This window comes from Oncorhynchus masou, chromosome 31 (assembly GCF_036934945.1).
Source record: "Oncorhynchus masou masou isolate Uvic2021 chromosome 31, UVic_Omas_1.1, whole genome shotgun sequence".
Lineage (NCBI taxonomy): Eukaryota > Metazoa > Chordata > Actinopteri > Salmoniformes > Salmonidae > Oncorhynchus > Oncorhynchus masou.
Window position 1 is genome coordinate 15,003,215 of NC_088242.1, and position 25,007 is coordinate 15,028,221.

The 25,007-nt window shown below is 41.3% G+C and overlaps 1 protein-coding gene across 1 annotated transcript in view; it reads right to left on the bottom strand.

Annotated features, from left to right (window-relative positions):
* LOC135523484 (inactive heparanase-2-like) overlaps window positions 1-25,007 on the bottom strand; it is a 211,238-nt gene that overhangs the window by 55,147 nt on the left and 131,084 nt on the right. Inside the window, exons 5-7 of the mRNA XM_064950182.1 lie at window positions 16,748-16,919; window positions 14,273-14,320; window positions 2,113-2,206 (exon numbers count right to left, since the gene is read on the bottom strand). Coding sequence (XP_064806254.1) covers window positions 2,113-2,206; window positions 14,273-14,320; window positions 16,748-16,919 — 314 coding nt within the window. The remainder of the gene's footprint in view (window positions 1-2,112; window positions 2,207-14,272; window positions 14,321-16,747; window positions 16,920-25,007) is intronic.

A 25,007-nucleotide genomic window follows, 5' to 3' on the forward strand; every position in this document is an offset into this window, starting at 1 on the left:
TATAAATACTCTATATAACATATAAATACTCCATATAACATATAAATACTCTATATAGCATATACATACTCCATATAACATATACATACTCTATATAGCATATACATACTCTATATAGCATATACATACTCCATATAACATATAAATACTCTATATAGCATATACATACTCTATATAGCATATAAATACTCCATATAACATATAAATACTCTATATAACGTATAAATACTCTATATAACATACATGCCCTATATTACATATACTTATATGCATACTCCATATAACATATACATACTCTATATAACATATACATACTCTATATAACATATACATACTCTATATAACATATACATATATACATACTCTATATAACATATACATATTAACATACTCTATATAACATATACATACAGTATATACATACTCTCTATAACATATACATACTCTACATAACGTATGCTATAACATACATTCTAGTGTGTTTCTATTTTTCATGTTTTTTTATTTGATCTGACCGAGTATTTATTCAGTGCTCCTCCTTATTCTATTCTGGATGATCTATTTCATTAACCTTTGATGCACGTACGCACACACTCATACACAATAGGGGGCACACATCATTCTTTGATTGTTTTAATGGGCTTTGGGGGGTCCTTCCCTCTCTTTTACAATGGAGAAGAGTTGGGTATTTTCTACCAGCTCAAGAGACTGTGAGACTTCTCAGGGCTAGGCCCCTTTTTTCTCCACTTCCCGTCTGAATGACGTGCCCAAAGTAAACTGCCTGTAGCTCAGGCCCTGAAGCCAGCATATGCATATAATTGGTACCATCGGAAAGAAAACATTTTGAAGTTTGTAGAAACGTTAAAATAATGTCAGATAATATAACACAATAGATATGGTAGGAGAAAATCCAAAGAAAAACCAACCAGATTTTTTGTTGTTGTTGAGAGACCATCCTCTTAGAAATGCAAGAGAAATGTAATATTGACAATTAGCTCCCTGTATGTAATTCATATGGCTTCCACATGGTCTAATCAGTCTATGTTCAAGGTTTCAGGCTTGTAACTTCAAAAAAGAATAAGAAATATCAGTTTTAGTAGGGGGGCACTGTCTTGGAAATCCGTGTTTGCGCGATGAAGACATAGCGCACCTGCTAAAATCGGTTTCCAAATGAACATACTTCTTTCAGAAATAAATATTATAGTCTGATTACATTTAAGGGTATCTGAGGAGTACATATAAATGTATTTTGAGTTGTTGAAACAAAGTTTAGGGGTAGATTTTCGGATTCCTTTCTCTGCAAGTTGAACGAGTGGATTACTCAAATCGATGGTGCCAACTAAACAGACTTTTTGGAATGTACATTTATTTATCTAACAAATCAACACTACATGTTATAGCTGGGACCCTTTGGATGACAAATCAGAAGAAGATTTTCAAAAAGTAAGTGAATATTTAATCGTTATATGTGAATGTATGAAACCTGTGCCGTTGGACACCTGGCCCTAAGAAGTTTTAATTAATTGTGAGCACGACCGTCCCACCCTACAGAGACAGACAGACAGACAGACAGACAGACAGACAGACAGACAGACAACACGACCGTCCCACCCTACAGAGACAGACAGACAGACAGACAGACTGTCCCACTGTACAGAGACAGACAGACAGACAGACAGACCGTCCCACCCTACAGAGACAGACAGACAGACCATCCCACCTTACAGAGACAGACAGACAGACAGACTGTCCCATCCTACAAAGACAGACAGACAGACAGACAGACAGACAGACAGACAGACAGACAGACAGACAGACAGACAGACAGCACGACCATCCCACGCTACAGAGAAAGACAGACAGACAGGTTCTTATGGCCTTTTTTTCTCCCTGAGGGAAGTTACTGCTCTAGAACTGACAGTTGAGACCCATAGAACTGTGTCCTTACAGAGGTAATGCCTATGGAGGGAGGTAGCAGGCAACAGGGGAGCAGGGGAGAAGCAGGGCAGGTGATTGGCGGAGGCACGTGTAACAGAGGTGATTTGTTGCACCACTCTTATATGATGAGTGACATTGCCTGAGACCTTGTTTCAACTCTTGCCTTTCTCTCACCTTGAGTACTTTAGTGATCTGTTCGGTCAGGGTGTCGAGCAGGCGAGTCTTCAGAAAGTCCTCTACTTTGGTCACTCTGCTATCCATGTAGTAACTACAGACACAACAAAAACAAACACATACAGAATACAGGTGACTTCTGATGCTGAATGTCCTCACTACATTACTACACTTTGCACATTAAATAGAGTTTACACTTATCAGAAAGTATATTCACCTCATTCACACAATTATTTAATATTAACATTTAACATTTACTATGTCAGTAAGCTATGTAGATAGTTAGTCCCACAAATTATATAGACTTTTTTAATGATTCCTAAGATCATTTATAACACACCCCAGCTGAATTAAAGATGTTACAAGACTCATCTGAAGGTAGCTCTGTGCCAGTTTAAAAAACAAATGAAAGTATATGGAAGTAGTTTAGTGGAAATAGAAAAGGGTTATGTTTGGTAAATAAATAACATCATAATGTCCTGATCTTTCTTCTATCTCTCAGATAGAGGACAGACACTTTAAAACAAACTTCCTTCTGATGTATGTTTGATGTATGATGTATGTCTATTATTCAGTGTGTTTCTATGGCTAATAGCAATAAAGACAAATACAATGTTTCATCAAATATATTTGTAATATATTTCCTGGATACCTAAACAGGTCCTAAAATTCTAAATCAAATAGCTAACGGATCCTTGGCTATTTGAGAAGGCCGTGTCTTTGTGAGACGCGGAGTAAGTGAACGGATTATCTCCTCGTGTATTGTTCCCACCGTGAAGCATGGAGGAGGGGGTGTGATGGTGTGGGGGTGCTTTGCTGGTGACACTGTCAGTGATTTATTTAGAATTCAAGGCACACTTAACCAGCATGGCCACCACAGCATTCTGCAGCGACACGCCATCCCATCTGATTTGCTCTATAATTTGTTTTTCAATAGGAAAATGACCAAAAACACACCTCCAGGCTGTGCAAGAAGGAGAGTGATTGTGGTGCATCAGCTGACCTGGCCTCCACAATCACTCGACCTCAACCCAATTGAGATGGTTTGGGATGAGTTGGACTGCAGAGTGAAAGAAAAGCAGCCATTAAGTGCTCAGCATATGTGGGAACTCCTTCAAGACTGTTGGAAAAGCATTCCTCGTGAAGCTGGTTGAGAGAATGCCAAGAGTGTGCAAAGCTGTCAGGGTGGCTACTATGAAGAATTTATAATCTAAATATACATTTTGATATTTGGACTTGTTTGGTTACTACAGTACATGATTCCATGTGTGTTATTTCATAGTTTTGATGTCTTCACTATTATTCTACAGTGTAGAAAATAGTAAAAAATAAAGACATACCCTTGAATGAGTTGGTGTGTCCAAACATTTGACTGGTACTGTAAATACTTCAAACAATTCCATGCAGCTTAGTAGAACCCTCCCCTCCTCCTGAGACAGGGCTTAGAGACTTATGTTAATGATGTACTAAGTACCTGATGTACTAAAAAAATCCACAGGCACTTATTTCCTTGATCCCTTTTTACTGCAGCTTCCTGCCCTCTTGATTGTAGAACCTTTCACACACATTTTTCATTTTCTAAACAATTGATTCTGGTGCTCTCTAAGATCTGGAAGGCGATGGATGTCCTCCCCCTTCACAAAGGCGGGGATCCTTCTGACCTAGATAAACTGACCTAGAACTGACTTATAGAACTTTATGACTTTATGATCATAGGAATCACTGTGCTGACATATTTATAGATCCAAGGCCTTTGATGCTTTCGACCATCCCTTATTCCTTCAAAGGTTGTCTGAAATGGGCATCGACCAGGCGTGTTGCATGTGGTTTGGAAACTACTGTATCTGTCAAACAGGACACAATGTGTGCTTTCTGATGGTGTAAAGTCAAGTTATTTCAATATTACTAAAGGTGTCTCGCAGGGGTCGATTTTGGGACCTGTCCTTTTTACTACTTATATAAATAATATTGGTCTATCTGCAAAAACCTGTAAAGTTCATTTGTATGCAGAGGACACTTTTATGTATGCTAATACCCCTACAGCTGACCAGGCTATGTTGGTGCTGCAATCTGATTGTGCTGCCTTGCAGAAAGCCCTTGTTGATTTAAAATTGGTACTTAACGCTAGAAAAACTAAATGTATGTTGTTATCTAATTCTTGAACAAATATTTCAGGTGGTTTACATATTTATGTATTGGACAGTTATCTCATTGTGCAGGTTCTCGCCTATAAATATCTGGGCTTATGGATTGACAAGAAATGTATGTTTGAAAAGCATACGGATGAGCTTGCTAAGAAGCTGAGATGTAAAGTAGGGTTATTTTATAGAAATAGATCATGCATCTCCATTAACAGCAGGAAGCAGGTTGTACAGGCAACTGTCCTGCCATCTCTTGATTATGGTGAAACCATTCATCAGAATGCAGCAGCCACTACTCTAAAACCCTCGGATACTGTGTACCATAGAGCGATTTGATTTATCACAGGTGACAGGTTTAATACTCATCCCTGGATCCTTTATCAGAAGGTTGACTGGAACTCTCTTAATTCCCCTAGATCCCTTAATTTAATTTCACTGTAAGGTCTACCGGTTGTATTCGGCGAATGTTACAAATAACATTTGATTTGATTTTACATGTTGAGTTCTTGGTACCAATAGAGCAGTTTAGAACACTGATGATGAATGAATTCACTGGTGTTTTGGTGGATTGAAATATTCTTTTGTGATGTTGAAATGTTCATTAGTCTGTTGTATTTTGCATGTACATTTCTTGCTGTTTTATTGAATTATCATGTTGATTTGTGAATTGTTTGTTCTCAGGTCAACATTGAGAATGAGACCCTGGTCTCAATTGGGCTCCCCTGAATAAACAAAAGTTAAATAAATAAAAAAACAATAAAATAAAGAACCCCATACCTACTGTAAAATATGGTGGTGGATCTTTGATTGGGCTATTGGGCTATTGGGCTATTGGGCTATCATTGGGCTATTGGGTTATTATTGGGCTATTGGGCTATTGGGCTATTGGGCTATTATTGGGCTATTGGGCTATTTCGCTTCCACTGGTCCTGGGGCCCTTATTAAGGTCAAAGGCATAATGAACTTCACTCAGTACCACAATGTTTTAGCCCAAAACCTGATTGCCTCTGTCAGGAAGCTGAAACTTGGCTGCAAGTCGATCTCTTCCAGCAAGACAATGACCCAGCAATATATCAAACACCACAAACAAATATTTGTGCAGCATAACATTTAAATGCCTACACCAATAGAAATCCACTTTTTTGAGCTGAAAAACAATGGCCCTAGCTTACCCATGATTCAGCACAAAGGTGTAAGTCGGCCAGAGGAGGTGTGGTATATGGCCAATACCACAGCTAAGGGCTGTTCTTAATAAGCAAGACGCAATGCGGAGTCCCTGGTCACAGCCTTTAGCCATGGTATATTGGCCATATACCACAAACCCCCGAGGTACCCTATTGCTATTATAAACTGGTTACCAATGTAATTAATTAGAGCAGTAAAAATGAATGTTTTGTCATACCCATGCTATACAGTCTAATATACCACAGCTGACAGCCAATTAGCATTCAGGGCTCGACCCACCCAGTTTATAACGAGTCAACATTTTTGTCAAGTATGATATATTTGGGCTTGACAAAACCGAACTGCTCGCTTTGTGCGAATTCGTGTCTTTTCATGTCTTTTCGTATGAAATGATGTGTATATGATCTCCCCCTTGTTTCATTTCAGGGTCTGATTTGAATGGTATTAATCAGCAACACCTGCAAAGTTCACGAGTCGTTACTGAGCTGAGCAACATAATAGATCATCTTTGGTTACAGCAAAGATGGTGGATAAAGGAAGACAGTTCATGGAAACAAATGACAGAAGCAGAAGAGGAAGGAAGAAAAATTGGACACCAATGTAATAGCAGCTGGGTCTGTTCCAGTTAGTTCAATGACTACACACTGCCTGCACACGGCCGCCTACACACGGCCAACACACACGGCCGCCTACACACCACGGCCAACACACACGGCCAACAGCACACGGCCAACAGCACACGGCCGCCTACACACGGCCAACAGCACATGGCCGCCTACACATGGGCCAACACACAGCACACATGGCACGCCAACAGCCTACACATGGCCGCCTACACACATGGCGCCAACAGCACACGGCCGCCTACACACGGCCGCCAGCACATGGCCGCCTACACACCACTGCCAACACACCGCCTACACACCGCCACACACCGGCCTACACATGGCCGCCTACACACGGCCAACAGCACATGGCTGCCTACACATGGCCGCCTACACACGGCCGCCTACACACGGCCACACAGCCACACGGCCGCCTACACATGGCCGCCTACACACCGCTGCCTACACATGGCCGCCTACACATGGCTGCCTACACATGGCTGCCGACACACGGCCGCGGCCAACACACATGGCCGCCTACACACGGCCAACAGCACACGGCCGCCTACACATGGCTGCCTACACATGGCTGCCGACACACGGCCGCCTACACACGCCAACACACACGGCCGCCTACACACGGCCCAGCACACGGCCTACACACACATGCCTACACACGCCACACACACATGGCCGCCTACACATGGCTGCCGACACATGGCCGCCAACACACCGCCGCTACTGGCCAACACACATGGCCGCCTACACACGCCAACAGCACACGGCCGCCTACACATGGCCAACACACACGGCCAACAGCACATGGCCGCCTACACACACACCGCTGCCTACACATGGCTGCCTACACATGGCCGCCACACATGCCGCCTACACCGCCAACACACCGCTGCCTACACATGGCCAACAGCACACGGCCAACAGCACACTGCCTACACATGGCTGCCGACACACGGCCAACACACCGCCAACAGCCTACACATGGCCGCCTACACACGCTGCCAACAGCACACGGCCAACAGCACACGGCCGCCTACACACGGCTACACACGGCCGCCACACACGGCCAACAGCACACGGCCGCCACATGGCCGCCCGCCACACATGGCTGCCTACACATGGCCGCCTACACACCGCCAACACACATGGCTGCCTACACACGGCCGCCTACACACCGCCGCCTACACATGGCCGCCTACACATGGCCGCCTACACACCGCTGCCTACACATGGCTGCCGACACATGGCCGCCTACACACCGCTGCCTACACATGGCCGCCTACACACCGCTGCCTACACATGGCCGCCTACACATGGCCGCCTACACACCGCTGCCTACACATGGCTGCCGACACATGCAGCAAATAAAAATAGGGGGTGTAAACTAATGTTTTTGCACCGGCTCTTCTTTTTTTTCCCCTTACACATCATGTCCAAATATTTATGACGTCTGGAATCCGACAGTTTCACCGGAATTATCAAATGGCAAGAGTCAGATACATGTCAACCCTCAACATCAACAGCTTGTAGAGGCACTGTTTAGCTGAGACTCATCTCTTGACAGGTGGGCTGGTAGTCTTTTTCTGAAATAAATATTTTCACATGACTTGCTGTCAACTGGAATGGCGCTCACATAACTTTCATTAGCTATAGTGCTGAGCGATTAGTGCTTTTTGAAGTCTGTTCGGTTTTGTTTTGATTATTTAAAAATCATCACTTTTTTTCAATTATAAAAAAACAAAACATGAAATGCATTATGAAATAATAAAATTACAATTATTTTAAAGGAAATTCCAAAGCCCAAAATAATAAACATGAAATTGTCAAAACAAATATTCCATTATGTCAGGTCCACATTGGGGAGACACCAATAGAAAAACAGGAAATGACTAAGAAATAATAAAACATTTCAGTTGTGTATATGACTTTGTTTGACTTTTTTTCATGAATTAAAGTCATCATCTCATCTCTGTTCAGGCAGTAGCAGTCAGCCAGACAGTTGTCTATGTGCTCCCCTTACTGTACTGTTTTTAGTCATGCTATTTAGCAGAGAGGACATACTTTCACAAACTGTCACTGTCTCTCTCGGCGTTGTGTTGTGAAGCCTACATTCCTCTCTCATGCGGTCTATGTGTGTATCTAACCTAATGTCATAGGCATATTATGCCTCATTCACATTAACCATAAGCACTCCGTTACCTTGCGCCGGATCCAATCAAAAATCAAATCAAATCAAATGTTATTTGTCACATGCGCCGAATCCATCAGGTGCAGGTAGACCTTACAGGTAGACCTTCCCAATTGAATGGGGACCATCCACAATTAAAGGGAAACACAATGCCCCCTTGTGGCTGAAGACGCCATACTTTGAATTTTTCCAATCTCTGCGTCTTCTTCAATCTGGCCAGAGTCCGTTGAAGAAAAGGAAGTTACCAAGCCACAGAAGATTAGAAAAATGTGGTTTTCAACGATGGATTTATAGTATAGCTAGCAACTTGTAAATAATTATCCATTCGTATAACTGAGTATTATTTTAATAGCATGTTAAAAATAACACACATTGGCTGTTAAACCAATCATACTTATTATAGCTCCCGTTTTAGTTTATTGTGGTGGTAATGACGTTTGTTTTGATGATAATTATTAGGTGGAGGTTGCTAACTATGGTATAGCCTAGCTTTTAGCTAGCTGCTTTGTAAGATAGCTGACTTGCTAGAAAGTTATAGAAACAAGTTGAGAAAAATTTAACTAAACAACTGAAACAATATATTTCTCCTGTCTTGAATGAAAATGACATATTTTGCAATCTCCCAAAATAAATGTGATCTGTCACGAAAGACTAGGAACCTAAAGGAGAATTTCCGCTCTAGGAAAGGAATGACTTGATGTGGGCCAATCTGGCGTCCCAACAGTCTGCATTCCATTGACCTCTTGAACTCATCTATGGGGACTAGCGAAGAACCTCTTTAACTCGTCTATGGGGAAGCGAAGAACCTCTTTAACTCATCTATGGGGAAGCGAAGAACCTCTTTAACTCATCTATGGGGAAGCGAAGAACCTCTTTAACTCATCTATGGGGAAGCGAAGAACCTCTTTAACTCATCTATGGGGAAGCGAAGAACCTCTTTAACTCATCTATGGGGAAGCGAAGAACCTCTTTAACTCATCTATGGGGACGAAGAACCTCTTTAACTCATCTATGGGGAAGCGAAGAACCTCTTTAACTCATCTATGGGGAAGCGAAGAACCTCTTTAACTCATCTATGGGGAAGCGAAGAACCTCTTTAACTCATCGACGGGGAAGCGAAGAACCTCTTTAACTCATCTATGGGGAAGCGAAGAACCTCTTTAACTCATCGATGGGGAAGCGAAGAACCTCTTTAACTCATCGATGGGGAAGCGAAGAACCCTCCTGGAACCCTTTTTTTCTAAGAGTGTAGCTGACATTGGTAGTAGCTGGGACATGTTTGTAACGCTTTATTAATTCATCCACAATATACTGTATTTCCAGATGCTGTTTGAGCCTTGAAAAAGAGAATCCTATCTAACACTGAACTGACTTCCCAGCTAAACCATCTCTGGTTTCCACTACATTCTCACAATGTTGCTACTGACATGGCTATAATTAAAGGGCGGCAGAGAGGGGTGGTTAGAGCGGTGGGCCAGTTACCGAAAGGTTGCTAGATCGAATCCCTGACCTGACAAGGTAAAAATCTGTGGTTCAACCCCTGAACAAGGCAGTTAACCCACTGTTCCCCAGTAGGCCGTCATTCTAAATAAGAATTTGTTCCTAACTGATTTGACTAGTGAAATAAAGGTTAAATAAAAATGAAGCAATAACCCCCGATGAGGTGTGGTATATTGGCAAATACACCATGCCTACGGGCTGTTCTTATGCACAGTTCAAAGCGGACTGCCTGCCTGGATACACCCCTTAGCAGTGGTATATTGGCCACATACCACAAACCCTATTATATAAACTGGTTACCAACATACATATAGCAATAAACAAGTCATTTTACCTTATACCCGTGGTATATTGTCTGATAAACATAGGGCTGGAATGCTGTTTCAGCCAATCAGCATCCAGGACCCAAATGACCCAGTTTATAACGGCGGCTATAATGATTAGAAAGGTTTTTCAAGGTGAACTTACATCAGAGTTTAAAGATACAGGTTTTGGGCCTTTCCTGAGACCGAGCTGTCTCGGTTGTTTCCTCAGCCATGTTTCATCCTCACTGAATACCCTTTACAGCCGAACCCCTCTCTCTGCTGGCCCAACAATGGGCTTCCTGGCCTCAGATGTACCATGTCTTGTTGATGTACAGTTGAAATGTTTTAGAATACAATCAATACATTTCCTTAAACATCCCGTGTGTGCTTATTCTTTTACCATTAATGTATTCTAAAAAAATAGTTAAACAATTCTGGTTACTTCTGGGATGTCTCCTCACGGCATATCCATTCTCTCTCTCTCTCTCTCTCTCTCTCTCTCTCTCTCTCTCTCTCTCTCTCTCTGCCCCTCTTTCTCTCCCCTGGCTCTCTCTCTCTCTCCCCCTCTCTCTCTCCCCCTCTCTCTCTCCCCCTCTTTATCTCCCCTGGCTCTCTCTCTCTACTCTCTCTCTCTCTCTCTCTCTCTCTCTCTCTTTCTCCCCCTCTCTCTCCCCCCCTCTTTATCTCCCCTGGCTCTCTCTCTCTACTCTCTCTCTCTCTCTCTCTATCTATATCTCTCTCTCTCCCCTTCTCTCCCCATCTCCCCCTCTCCCCCATCTCTCTTTTTCTCCCCCCCTCTCCCCCCTCTCTGTCTCCCCTGTACACTGGTTCTCTCTCTGACGTGCCAGTCTCAGAGCAGTAGAGCAGAGTAGCATTTATGTAGAGGAATAGTTGAGATGTAGATAAATACCAGATTTAAGGTTTTAAGATGTCAGAGAGAAGAGAAAGAAAGTTACAAGATAAGAAGGGAGGGAGAACAAAGAGACAGAAAATGAGGAAAGTGAGAGAGATAAAGAGGGAGAGAGAAAGGGAGACAAGATACAAAGAGTGCGCTTGTGTGTGTGTGTGTGTGTGTATGATCATGCCGGGCATGTGCTTGTGAGGATCTTAGCTCTACCACTGAATAAAACGTGTCCCTTCAGGGAAATGGGCCCCCGTGATTTACGAGTCCAGCGAGACAGTGAATAAAGTGTGGAGAGCAACGCTAATCTCCATCACCCTCCTGCTCCTTCTTTCCTCTTGCAGCTCTCTGGTATCTCCATTTAGCTGTAAATAACCTCAGTCCCCCCGCTGAGTGTCCAGTCTTCTATACAATCTTTATGCTCCTATTAATAGAGCAATACTCCCATTCAGACAGAACATAACCACACTGTGAGGATGAAAACTAAACACAACCACACTATGAGGATGAAGACTAAACACAACCACACTATGAGGATGAAGACTAAACACAACCACACTATGAGGATGAAGACTAAACACAATCACACTATGAGGATGAAAACTAAATACAACCACACTATGAAGATGAAGACTAAACACAACCACACTATGAAGATGAAGACAGAACACAACCACACTGTGAAGATGAAGACAGAAGACAACCACACTATGAGGATGAAGACTAAACACAACCACACTATGAGGATGAAGACTAAACACAATCACACTATGAGGATGAAGACAAAACACAAACACAACCACACTATGAGGATGAAGACAGAAGACAACCACACTATGAGGATGAAGACAAAACACAAACACACTGTGAGTATGAAGACAGAAGACAACCACACTATGAGGATGAAGACAGAACACAACCACACTATGAGGTTGAAGACAAAACACAATCACACTATGAGGATGAAGACAGAAGACAACCACACTATGAGGATGAAGACAGAACACATCTACACTATGAGGATGAAGACAGAACAGTACTGGAGGAACAGGAGAAAGAGAATATTGAACATGTACTGTAGAGAGGAGTAAGTACATTTGGGAAGGTGTGTGTGTGTGTGTGTGTGTGTGTGTGTGTGTGTGTGTGTGTGTGTGTGTGTGTGTGTGTGTGTGTGTGTGTGTGTGTGTGTGTGTGTGTGTGTGTGTGTGTGTGTGTGTGTGTGTGTGTGTGTGTGTGTGTGTGTGTACATGACTGTGTGTAAGAGGTGTGGATGATAAGTGTTATATCTCTAACCTGAGCTCCCCCACAGAGCCAGACAGAGGAAGATAACAGGTGTGGTGAACTATCTGGTCACAGATAGGATTTGGCGTATGGTTTGGTGTACCACGTGTTCTGTGTTCTTTACATATAGCATGCTGTTACATGCTAAATTACTCCAATGTGTAAACTGTATCAAATATGCATAATCTAATAGGAGGCACTGCTGTTATGGATGGATTGGTGCAACTTTATCTCTTCAGAGAAACACAAGACAAAATCCCTTCAGCATCTAAAACAAGTCTTCAAGTCTTAGCCAACAAGCAAACCTATTGCACTGTTGTTCAGGGTGGCATCTTTTCAGGGCTTGTATTAGTTAAAGTTGGTTTACAGAGGTCAGCCTGTCAAGCAGTCTGTCTGGAAGGAACAAATTAAGTCTTTAGCTCAGTGGAAGAAACCTAGTCATGTGGTGTAAAGGCAGGGTGTGTGTGTGTGTGTGTGTGTGTGTGTGTGTGTGTGTGTGTGTGTGTGTGTGTGTGTGTGTGTGTGTGTGTGTGTGTGTGTGTGTGTGTGTGTGTGTGTGTGTGTGTGTGTGTGTGTGTGTGTGTGTGTGTGTGTGTGTGTGTGTGTGTGAAAGCATATGGTTTGCCTTTACCAGTGAGGGTGGTGTTGTACTAAACCTTCCCCTTCCCTTAACTAGCCTGACCTTGGCCTTAACAAGGCCCTGCTCTTGCAGTGTGTGTGTGTGTGTGTGTGTGTGTGTGTGTGTGTGTGTGTGTGTGTGTGTGATAATGAGAGAAATATGTGAATACCTTGCACGAAACAGCGGTATTCCCTTATTTTGAAACTACAGCACATACTTTTTCATTCTGACAGAGAGAGAGAGAGAGAGAGAGAGAGAGAGAGAGAGAGAGAGAGAGAGAGAGAGAGAGAGAGAGAGAGAAATACCAATCCAAAACCATGGGAGATTGATTTGCTCAACTCCTCTGTCCTCCATCCTCTCTTCACTTTCAAAGATAACCAAGGAGAGAAGGGGAGGAGAGGCAATGTGGAAACAAATGCATTTGTATTTAATGAGACTCTCTTCCATTGTGAGTCATCATGCAAATGATGTTTAAAGGGGTGGAATCCCAAATGAAATCTGTAATGTAGTAAAAAAATAAATTTAGCTAGTTATGCTGTGGGAGATCTCAAAACTCTTCTGTTCAGTACTCAGCTAGGATACTTTTGTGTTTCATCAGCGGAATGAGGCTATCGAGGAGGCTATCGAGGAGGCTATCAAGGAGGCGAGGACACTCCTCCGTTAGTCTACTAACTAATTGACACTCTCCTCGACCACTCGTCTACTTATCGGTTTCCGGGTCATGGAGGAGAGAGGACGGAGGGGTCGAGGAGAGGGAGATGTCCCCAAATCATTCTTTCAGCAGCTGGTTCTCACTATTGCTTGTATTTTGTAAAAGTCATTGAAACATTCTACCTTGAAAATAGCTTGACTGGAACCCTTTTTAATGACAACTTTTCTATTAATATTATTATTATTATTATTATTAATGTTGTTGTTATTATTCTTATTCTTATATTTATTGTGGTTGTTGATGTCATTAGTATTATTATTGTTGATGTTGATGTTGTTGTTATTATGATTAATATTATTTTTATTATTGTTATTCTTATTATCATTATTATCACTATTTTTTATATTATTATTATTATTATTGTTAGAGGTATTGTTATTATTATTAGAAATATTACTGTTGTTCATATTACTATTATTATTATTGTTGTTGTTGTTGTTGCTGTTAATATTATTATTATTAATGTTAATATTGTTATTGTTGTTATTATTGTTGTTATTATTGTTATTATTATAATAGTTAGTATTGCTGTTAGTATTGTTATTATTGTTGTTGGTATTGTTGATATTATTATTATTGTTATTGTTATTATTATTGTTATTGTTATTATTATTGTTGTTGTTATTAATAAATTGGGAATGTGTGTTTGAAGCTAAGTGATATAGGTATGCAGATATAGGATAGAAAAGGGGGTAAAATACCTACTGTTGCCACGTTACAGCGTCCACAACAGAACCAGCGTTCTTCATAAACCTGGTAATGAAAACACAAGAGAGATCGGCTAATTCAGTTTTAAACACCACTGAAATACCAGCACAAAATATTTTGGAATGACACACAAAATGACTTTTGATTAGTCTCATATATATGTGGGCTGGCTGGCTGGCTGGCTGGCTGGCTGGCTGGCGGGCTGGCAGGCGGGCTGGCGGGCGGGCGGGCGGGCGGGCGGGCGGGGGCCTGCGGGCGGGCGGGCGGGCTGGCTGGCTGGCTGGCTGGCTGGCTGGCTGGCTGGCTGGCTGTCTGTCTGTCTGTCTGTCTGTCTGTCTGTCTGTGTGTGTGTGTGTGTGTGTGTGTGTGTGTGTGTATTTCTAACTGTTTGAGCCAAGGAGTCACAACATAAACAAAACATGTGGACCGGTTAGTCTCAACCTGAAACTCTCCTTATTTGGGTCTGAGAGTCTTTCTGGCATGTCTAGATCCTTCTATCTAAACAGCTTGTCAGAAAGGCATGACTCTCACCAGTTAAAGATATTTAGTCTTGGTTACATCTTTTATCTGACACTGATGTTATCTCCATTCACTTAGCCTCTGTTTCTAAACAAACATGTGTGGCAGACACACACACACAGAGACACACACACATGCACACACACACACACAGAGACACACACACCTGACCATGAGAGAGACAGACTAGAGGAAAAACCGGGGAAAAGGAGAAGGGAGAGGAGGAGGAGGGAGAGGAGGAGGAGGGAGAGGAGGAGGAGGGAGAGGAGGAGAAAGGAGAGAAGGAGAAGGGAGAGGAGGAGGGAGAGGAGGAGAAGGGAGAGGAGGAGGAGGGAGAGGAGCTGGTAGAGGAGGACCTGCCTGTACCTCCTGCAAAAACTAAACAATTTTTTGTCAAAAGACATTCAGGAATTCAGCAAACAAATAGTTTACATTTTTTTCCAACTGCTTACACACAAAATCTTTTCATGTCACACGATTTTTGAAACCTCTCACTTAAAGTGCAAAACTGCACACCAAATATCCAAAACCATAAGCTATTTCTCAGCCTTTGACTCAGTTGTCAATTGCATAAAACACTTTTTTCAAAACACTACACACAATTCTCTACCTAAAACACAAAATTCTAACAGGAAGGGACTTGCTTTCCTTTTCCAAACACAACCAATCAAAATGCTACACTTATTCACCACACACACTCCTCACATGTGCAAACATGTGCAAACACTAATAGCTTAACTGATCACTAACCAATCACTACTTTACTGTAGTATAGGCCTATAAATAGGTCATAGGTCAGATTACCTGTTTTGAACAATGGATGCCAACAATGGACAGAGAGCAAGAGGAGTAGGAGGGAGAGGAAGAGGAAGAAGAGGACGAGGGCAAAGAAGAGAAGGAAGGAGAGCCATCTCTGATGAGATTAGGGCAACACTTGTTGATCATGTGATCAACCACGGTTTGACCATGAGAGAGGCTGGACTAAGAGTCCAGCCCAACTTGAGTCGATTTACAGTGGCGTCCATAATTCGAACCTTCAGAAATGAGAACAGGTATGCAACTATATAATGACTATTTTAGCATTACAGTAATGTACTGTAAAATACGTATGACTGCATAGTATTGCATAAACATTTGTAACTCTGAGCCATCCATTTACAGCACTGCATTGAATGAATGAGGTTGGTTATCATGCTGTACTACCTTTAGAATAATTTTGCACGCCCAATTTTTCAGTTTTTGATTTGTTAAAAAAGTTTGAAATATCCAATAAATGTCGTTCCACTTCATGATTGTGTCCCACTTGTTGTTGATTCTTCACAAAAAAATACAGTTTTATATCTTTATGTTTGAAGCCTGAAATGTGGCAAAAGGTTGCAAAGTTCAAGGGGGCCGAATACTTTCGCAAGGCACTGTATAACAAATCCCTGTTTATAGCAAGTCCCAATAGTGGATCTAAGATAGAGGTCTAGACAAAGATCCTCTGGTCTGAGAGAGAGAGGAGAGAAGAGAGGAGAAAGAGGAGAGAAGAGAGAGGAGAGGACAGGTGGGGAATCACTCTGCCACCTTATCAATCCACTAACACTCTATTCAGCTGACAGCCTATTTAACTTGACCAGGACCTGGGACCACCAGACTGGAGACCTCTACATAAACACTGGGCCTGTGTGTGTGTGTCTGTGTGTTTGTGTGTCTGTGTGTGTATGTGTGCCTCTGTGTGCGTGTGCCTGTGTGTGTGTGTGTGTGTGTGTGTGTGTGTGTGTGTGTGTGTGTGTGTGTGTGTGTGTGTGTGTGTGTGTGTGTGTGTGTGTGTGTGTGTGTGTGTGTGTGTGTGTGTACTGTTTAAACCATATTTCCAAAGGATGGTTCTATACTATAGTTTAGGACTTTGTTGTCTATATTGACAATCCATAATGCATCTATAATTGAAACGGCGTTAGTGAGGCGACTCACCCGTCGAGCAGCAGAATGGCGTTCCTGCGTGGTGGTCCAGCGTTAGGGCCGTAGAGTTGTGCTCGGCTGTAGTAGCGTACAGATTGCAGTAATGTTCTCAGCATGGTGTAGTCCTTGGCTAGCTGGGTACTGTTAACGGTCTGACCCACCATGCTTTGGTAGCCATTAGGCTCTGGAGAGAGATGGAGAGAGGAAGGAAATTAAAGCAATAGAAAAAGTCATAAAATCGGATTTTAAACTAACCCTGGCCTTAACCCTAACCTAATGCCTAACCCTAACCTTAACCACACTGCTATCCCTAATGCCTAACCCAAACCTTAACCACACTGCTATCCTTAATTCCTAACCCTAGCCTTAAATTAAAACCAAAAAGCTAATTTGTTGATGTTGCAGCTGGTCTATCTAAGGAAATTGCTCAGGTCTACCTCCAGAACTAAACTCATGATGATTACAGCGAGACACGGCGTGTCATTCTAACGCTGTCCAACACAAGAGTGTTGGAGAGAATCCCACATTGACCTCATAGCTTCTACCTTCTGGCGAGAGTGCTTGTATCTGTCATTTTGGCAGGGGTCGACTGCACCACATAGACAGTCATCAGCTGTCGGCAGGGTGGCAGGGTAGCCTTGTGTTTAGTGTTGGACTAGTAACCGAAAGGTGGCAAGTTCAAATCCCCAAGCTGACAAGGTACAAATCTGTCGTTCTGCCCCTGAACAGGCAGTTAACCCACTGTTCCTAGGCCGTCATTGAAAATAAGAATTTGTTCTTAACTGACTTGCCTAGTTAAATAAAGGTTAAATAAAAAACTTCTCCTTTTAAAAACCACTCCATCCTTCATCATGCCTAAATATTCACCTCTCTCTCTCTCTCTCTCTCTCCCTCCCTCTCTCTCTCTCTCTCTCTCTCTCTCTCTCTCTCTTTCTTCACTCTTTGAAAGGCTTCCTTTCAATCATGACTCAGAGTCAAAACGTACACATTTGCATGCCCTCTCAAGGCTTTGGCCAGCACCAGTACTTATTTTGTTTGTTACAATGAGCACTGCCAATGATATCAACTTCTTTACCAGAGCAGCTACAAGTAAGCAATGTACTGGGAAGTCTATTATACTGTCATTTATGTGCTGTATATATCATAGAATTGCTACTATCATATTGTATAGTGTATAGCCACTAGGAGTTATACATAAGGCATTCATAACACCTTTATGAAACCAGTCATAACACCTTCATGAAACCAGTCATAACACCTTTATGAAACCAGTCATAACACCTTCATGAAACCAGTCATAACACCTTTATGAAACCAGTCATAACACCTTTATGAAACCAGTCATAACACCTTTATGAAACCAGTCATAACACCTTTATGAAACCAGTCATACCTCCTTCATGAAAACAGTCATAACACCTTTATGAAACCATCCATAACACCTTTATGAAACCTGTCATAACACCTTCATGAAACGAGTCATAACACCTTTATGAAACCAGTCATAACACCTTTATGAAACCAGTCATACCTCCTTCATGAAAATAGTCATAACACCTTTATGAAACCATCCATAACACCTTTATGAAACCAGTCATAACACCTTTATGAAACCAGTCGTAACACCTTTATGAAACCAGTCATAACACCTTCATGAAACCAGTCATACCTCCTTCATGAAAACAGTCATAACACCTTCATAACACTTTCATGTAACCAGTCATAACACCTTCATGAAACCAGTCATAACACCTTTATGAAACCAGTCATAATACCTTCATGAAACCAGTCATAACACCTTTATGAAACCAGTCATAACACCTTCATGAAACCAGTCATAACACCTTAATGAAACCAGTCATAACACCTTTATGAAACCAGTCATAACACCTTTATGAAACCAGTCATAACACCTTTATGAAACCAGTCATAACACCTTTATGAAACCAGTCATAACACCTTTATGACACCAGACATAACACCTTCATGAAACCAGTCATAACACCTTCATGAAACCAGTCATATCACCTTCATGAAACCAGTCATGAAACCAGTCATAACACCTTTATGAAACCAGTCATAACACCTTCATAACACCTTCATGAAACCAGTCATAACACCTTCATGAAACCAGTCATAACACCTTTATGAAACCAGTCATAACACCTTTATGAAACCAGCCATAACATCGTGAAACCAGTCATAACACCTTCATGAAACCAGTCATAACACCTGTAGGAAACCAGTCATAACACCTTTATGACACCAGTCATAACAACATCATGAAACCAGTCATAACACCTTCATGAAACCAGTCATATCACCTTCATGAAACCAGTCATAACACCTTTATGAAACCAGTCATAACACTTTATGAAACCTTTCATGAAAACAGTCATAACACCTTTATGAAACCATCCATAACACCTTTATGTCATAACACCTTCCAGTCATAACACCTTTATGAAACCAGTCATAACACCTTTAACACCTTTATGAAACCAGTCATAACACCTTTACCTTTATGAAACCAATAACACCTTTATGAAACCATCAGTCATAACACCTTCATGAAACCAGTCATAACACTTTATGAAACCAGTCATAACACCTTCATGAAACCAGTCATAACACCTTTATGAAACCAGTCATAATACCTTTGAAACCAGTCATAACACCGTTATGAAACCAGTCATAACACCTTTACGAAACCAGTCATAACACCTTCATGAAACCAGTCATAACACCTTAATGAAACCAGTCATAACACCTTTATGAAACCAGTCATAACACCTTCATAACACCTTTATGAAACCAGTCATAACACCTGTATGAAACCAGTCATAACACCTTTATGACACCTGTCATAACACCTTCATGAAACCAGTCATAACACCTTTATGAAACCAGTCATAACACCTTTATGAAACCAGTCATAACACCTTTATGAAACCAGTCATAACACCTTTATGAAACCAGTCAACTCCTTCATGAAAACAGTCATAACACCTTTATGAAACCATCCATAGCACCTTTATGAAACCTGTCATAACACCTTCATGAAACCAGTCATAACACCTTTATGAAACCAGTCATAACACCTTTATGAAACCAGTCATACCACCTTCATGAAAACCAGTCATAACACCTTTATGAAACAATCCATAACACCTTTATGAAACCAGTCATAACACCTTTATGAAACCAGTCATAACACCTTTATGAAACCAGTCATAAACCATGAAACCAGTCATAACTCCTTCATGAAAACAGTCATAACACCTTCATAACACTTTCATGTAACCCATAACACCTTCATGAAACCAGTCATAACACCTTTATGAAACCAGTCATAATACCTTCATGAAACCAGTCATAACACCTTGAAACCAGTCATAACACCTTCATGAAACCAGTCATAACACCTTAATGAAACCAGTCATAACACCTTTATGAAACCAGTCATAACACCTTTATGAAACCAGTCATAACACCTTTATGAAACCAGTCATAACACCTTTATGAAACCAGTCATAACACCTTTATGAAACCAGTCATAACACATGAAACCAGTCATAACACCTTCATGAAACCAGTCATAACACCTTCATGAAACCAGTCATAACACCTTTATGAAACCAGTCATAACACCTTTATGAAACCAGTCATAACACCATAACACCTTCATGAAACCAGTCATAACACCTTCATGAAACCAGTCATAACACCTTTATGAAACCAGTCATCTTTATAACACCTTTATGAAACCAGTCATAACACCTTCATGAAACCAGTCATAACACCTGTAGGAAACCAGTCATAACACCTTTATGACACCAGTCATAACACCTTCATGAAACCAGTCATAACACCATATCACCTTCATGAAACCATGAAACCAGTCATAACACCTTTATGAAACCAGTCATTCCTCCTTCATGAAAACAGTCATAACACCTTTATGAAACCATCCATAACACCTTTATGAAACCTGTCATAACACCTTTATGAAACCAGTCATAACACCTTTATGAAACCAGTCATAACACCTTTATGAAACCATCATAACACCTTTATGAAACCAGTCATAACACCTTCATGAAATGAAAACAGTCATAACACCTTCATAACACTTTCATGTAACCAGTCATAACACCTTCATGAAACCAGTCATAACACCTTTATGAAACCAGTCATAATACCTTCATGAAACCAGTCATAACACCGTTATGAAACCAGTCATTATGAAACCAGTCATAACACCTTCATGAAACCAGTCATAACACCTTAATGAAACCAGTCATAACACCTTTATGAAACCAGTCATAACACCTTTATGAAACCAGTCATAACACCTGAAACCAGTCAGAACACCTGTATGAAAAGTCATAACACCTTTATGACACCTGTCATAACACAGTCATAACACCTTCATGTCATATCACCTTCATGAAACCAGTCATAACACCTTTATGAAACCAGTCATAACACCTTTATGAAACCAGTCTTTATGAAACCAGTCATAACACCTTCATAACACCTTTTCATAACACCTTAATGAAACCAGTCATAACACCTTTATGAAACCAGTCATAACACCTTTATGAAACCAGTCATAACACCTTTATGAAACCAGTCATAACACCTTCATAACACCTTCATGAAACCAGTCATAACACCTTCATGAAACCAGTCATAACACCTTTATGAAACCAGTCATAACACCTTTATGAAACCAGCCATAACACCTTTATGACACCAGTCATAACACCTTCATGAAACCAGTCATAACACCTTCATGAAACCAGTCATATCACCTTCATGAAACCAGTCATAACACCTTTATGAAACCAGTCATAACACCTTCATAACACCTTCATGAAACCAGTCATAACACCTTAATGAAACCAGTCATAACACCTTTATGAAACCAGTCATAACACCTTTATGAAACCAGTCATAACACCTTTATGAAACCAGTCATAACACCTTCATAACACCTTCATGAAACCAGTCATAACACCTTCATGAAACCAGTCATAACACCTTTATGAAACCAGTGAAACCAGTCATAACACCTTCATGAAACCAGTCATATCACCTTTATGAAACCACTCATAACACCTTCATGAAACCAGTCATAACACCTTTATGAAACCAGTCATAACACCTTCATAACACCTTCATGAAACCAGTCATAACTTATGAACTACCAGTCACAACACCTTTATGAAACCAGCCATAACACCTTTATGAAACCAGTCATGAAACCAGTCACAACACCTTTATGAAACCACACCATTTATGAAACCAGTCATAACACCTTTATGAAACCAGTCATAACACTTTATGAAACCAGTCATAACACCAGTCATGACACCTTCATGAAACCAGTCATAACACCTTTATGAAACCAGTCATAACACCTTTATGAAACCAGTCATAAAACCTTTATGAAACCAGTCATAACACCTTTATGAAACCAGTCATGAACTTTATGAAACCAGTCATGACACCTTCATGAAACCAGTCATAACACCTTTATGAAACCAGTCATAACACCTTTATGAAACCAGTCATAAAACCTTTATGAAACCAGTCATAACACCTTTATGAAACCAGTCATAACACCTTTATGAAACCAGTCATAACACCTTTATGAAACCAGTCATAACACCTTCATGAAACCAGTCATAACACCTTTATGAAACCAGTCATAACACCTTTATGAAACCAGCCATAACACCTTTATGAAACCAGTCATAACACCTTTATGAAACCAGTCACAACACCTTTACGAAACCACATAACACATTTATGAAACCAGTCATAACACCTTTATGAAACCAGTCATAACACCTTTATGAAACCAGTCATGACACCTTTATGAAACCAGTCATAACACCTTTATGAAACCAGTCATAACACCTTTATGAAACCAGTCATAACACCTTTATGAAACCAGTCATAACACCTTTATGAAACCAGTCATAACACCTTTATGAAACCAGTCATAACACTGTTATGAAACCAGTCATAACACCTTTATGAAACCAGTCATAACACCTTCATGAAACCAGTCATAACACCTTTATGAAACCAGTCATAACACCTTTATCAGTGTTGCAGGATCATTCATCACAATATAGCTTCATAATACAGAAATATAATTTTATTGTAGTTCTATTCTTCATAACACATGTATTCAACATCATTTATAAGGAGTTTTTCAAATAAAAGTACCCTCAAACAGATCTTTATGAATCTATTGTAGAATGGAAATGTGTATTTTTACTGCCACAGCACTATTCCCATAACAGGCTGGCAGCAGCACAGAGTCAGCGGTTGGGGACTTTGTGTATTGAGTGTTTCGTAGCCTCTCTCGTGAACCTTCAATTTTGCAGGATGCCGCTGAGAATAATCAGTGTTATCTTCTTCAATTAGGATTTTTTTCTGTGACAACATCAAAGAGAAGGTGGATCTGAAGTTAACAGAATACCTGAACTAGAGGGAGCTCTGGCCAGGAGCACCATTCAAATGGCATGTTAGGCCTACAGTAGGGCTGCCCAACCCTGCTCCTGGAGAGCTACCTTCATGTAGGTTTTAGCTCTCCAAAAACAGGGTTGGCCTACCGCTTGTTTATAGGCTAAAAAACATGTGCTCTTAGGGTTACACTTGGATTTGGAAAAATATATATAATAATAATAATATGGCGCCGACAGAGATGGTTGCCTCACTTCGAGTTCTTAGGAAACTTTGCAGTATTTCGTTTTTTATGTATTATTTATTACATTGTTACCCCAGGAAATCTTCATTCTTATTACATACAGCTGGGAAGAACTATTGGATGTAAGAGCAACGTCAATTTACCAACAATACGACCAGGAATACAACTTTCACAAAGTGGATCCTCTGTTCGAACCACCACCCAGAACAATGGATCTAATCCCAGAAGCCGACCCAAAACAACGACGCTGCAGAAGAGGCATACCCCTTTATACCCTTGTATACCCCTTTATACACCTTTATACCCCTGTATACCCCTGTATACCCCTTTATACACCTTTATACCCCTGTATACCCCTGTATACCCCTGTATACCCCTTTATACACCTTTATACCCCTGTATACCCCTGTATACACCTTTATACCCCTGTATACCCCTGTATAACCCTTTATACACCTTTATACCCCTGTATACCCCTTTATACCCCTGTATACCCCTGTATACCCTTTATACACCTTTATACCCCTGTATACCCCTGTATACCCCTGTATACCCCTTTATACACCTTTATATACCCCTGTATACCCCTTTATACACCTTTATATCCCTGTATACCCCTGTATACCCCTGTATACTGCTTTATACCCCTTTATACACCTTTATACCCCTTTATACCCCCGTATATATATATCCCATTTAGCAGACGCTTTTGTCCAAAGCGACTTACAAGTCGGCTGGGGCCACTACTTTTACATATGGGTGGTATACCCACGATGCTTGGCGTTATAGCGCCCCTACCGACTGAGCCACACAGGACCCAGTATACCCCCTTATACCCCCTTATACCCCTGTATACCCCCGTATACCCCCTTATACCCCCTTATACCCCTTTATACCCCCTTATACCCCCTTATACCACTTTTACCCCCATTTACCCCCTACCCCTTATACCCCTGTATACCCCTGTATACCCCTTTATACCCCTGTATACCCCTGTATACCCCTTTATACCCCCGTATACCCCCTTATACCCCTTTATACCCCTGTATACCCCTTTATATGTATACCCCTTATACCCCTTTATACCCCTTTATACCCCATTATACCCCCTTATACCCCTTTATACCCCTGTATACCCCTTTATACCCCCGTATACCCCCCTTATACCCCTTTATACCCCTGTATACCCCTTTATACCCCCGTATACCCCCCTTATACCCCTTTATACCCCTTTATACCCCTGTATACCCCCTTATACCCCTTTATACCCCTGTATACCCCTTTATACCCCGTATACCCCTTATACCCCTTTATACCCCTTTTATACCCCTGTATACCGCTTTATACCCCTGTATACCCCTTTATACCCCCATATACCCCCCATATACCCCTTTATACCCCTGTATACCCCTGTATACCCCTTTATACCCCGTATACCCCCCTTATACCCTTTATATACCCCTGTATACCCCTTTATACCCCGTATACCCCCTTTATACCCCTGTATACCCCTTTATACCCCCGTATACGCCCGTATACCCCCTT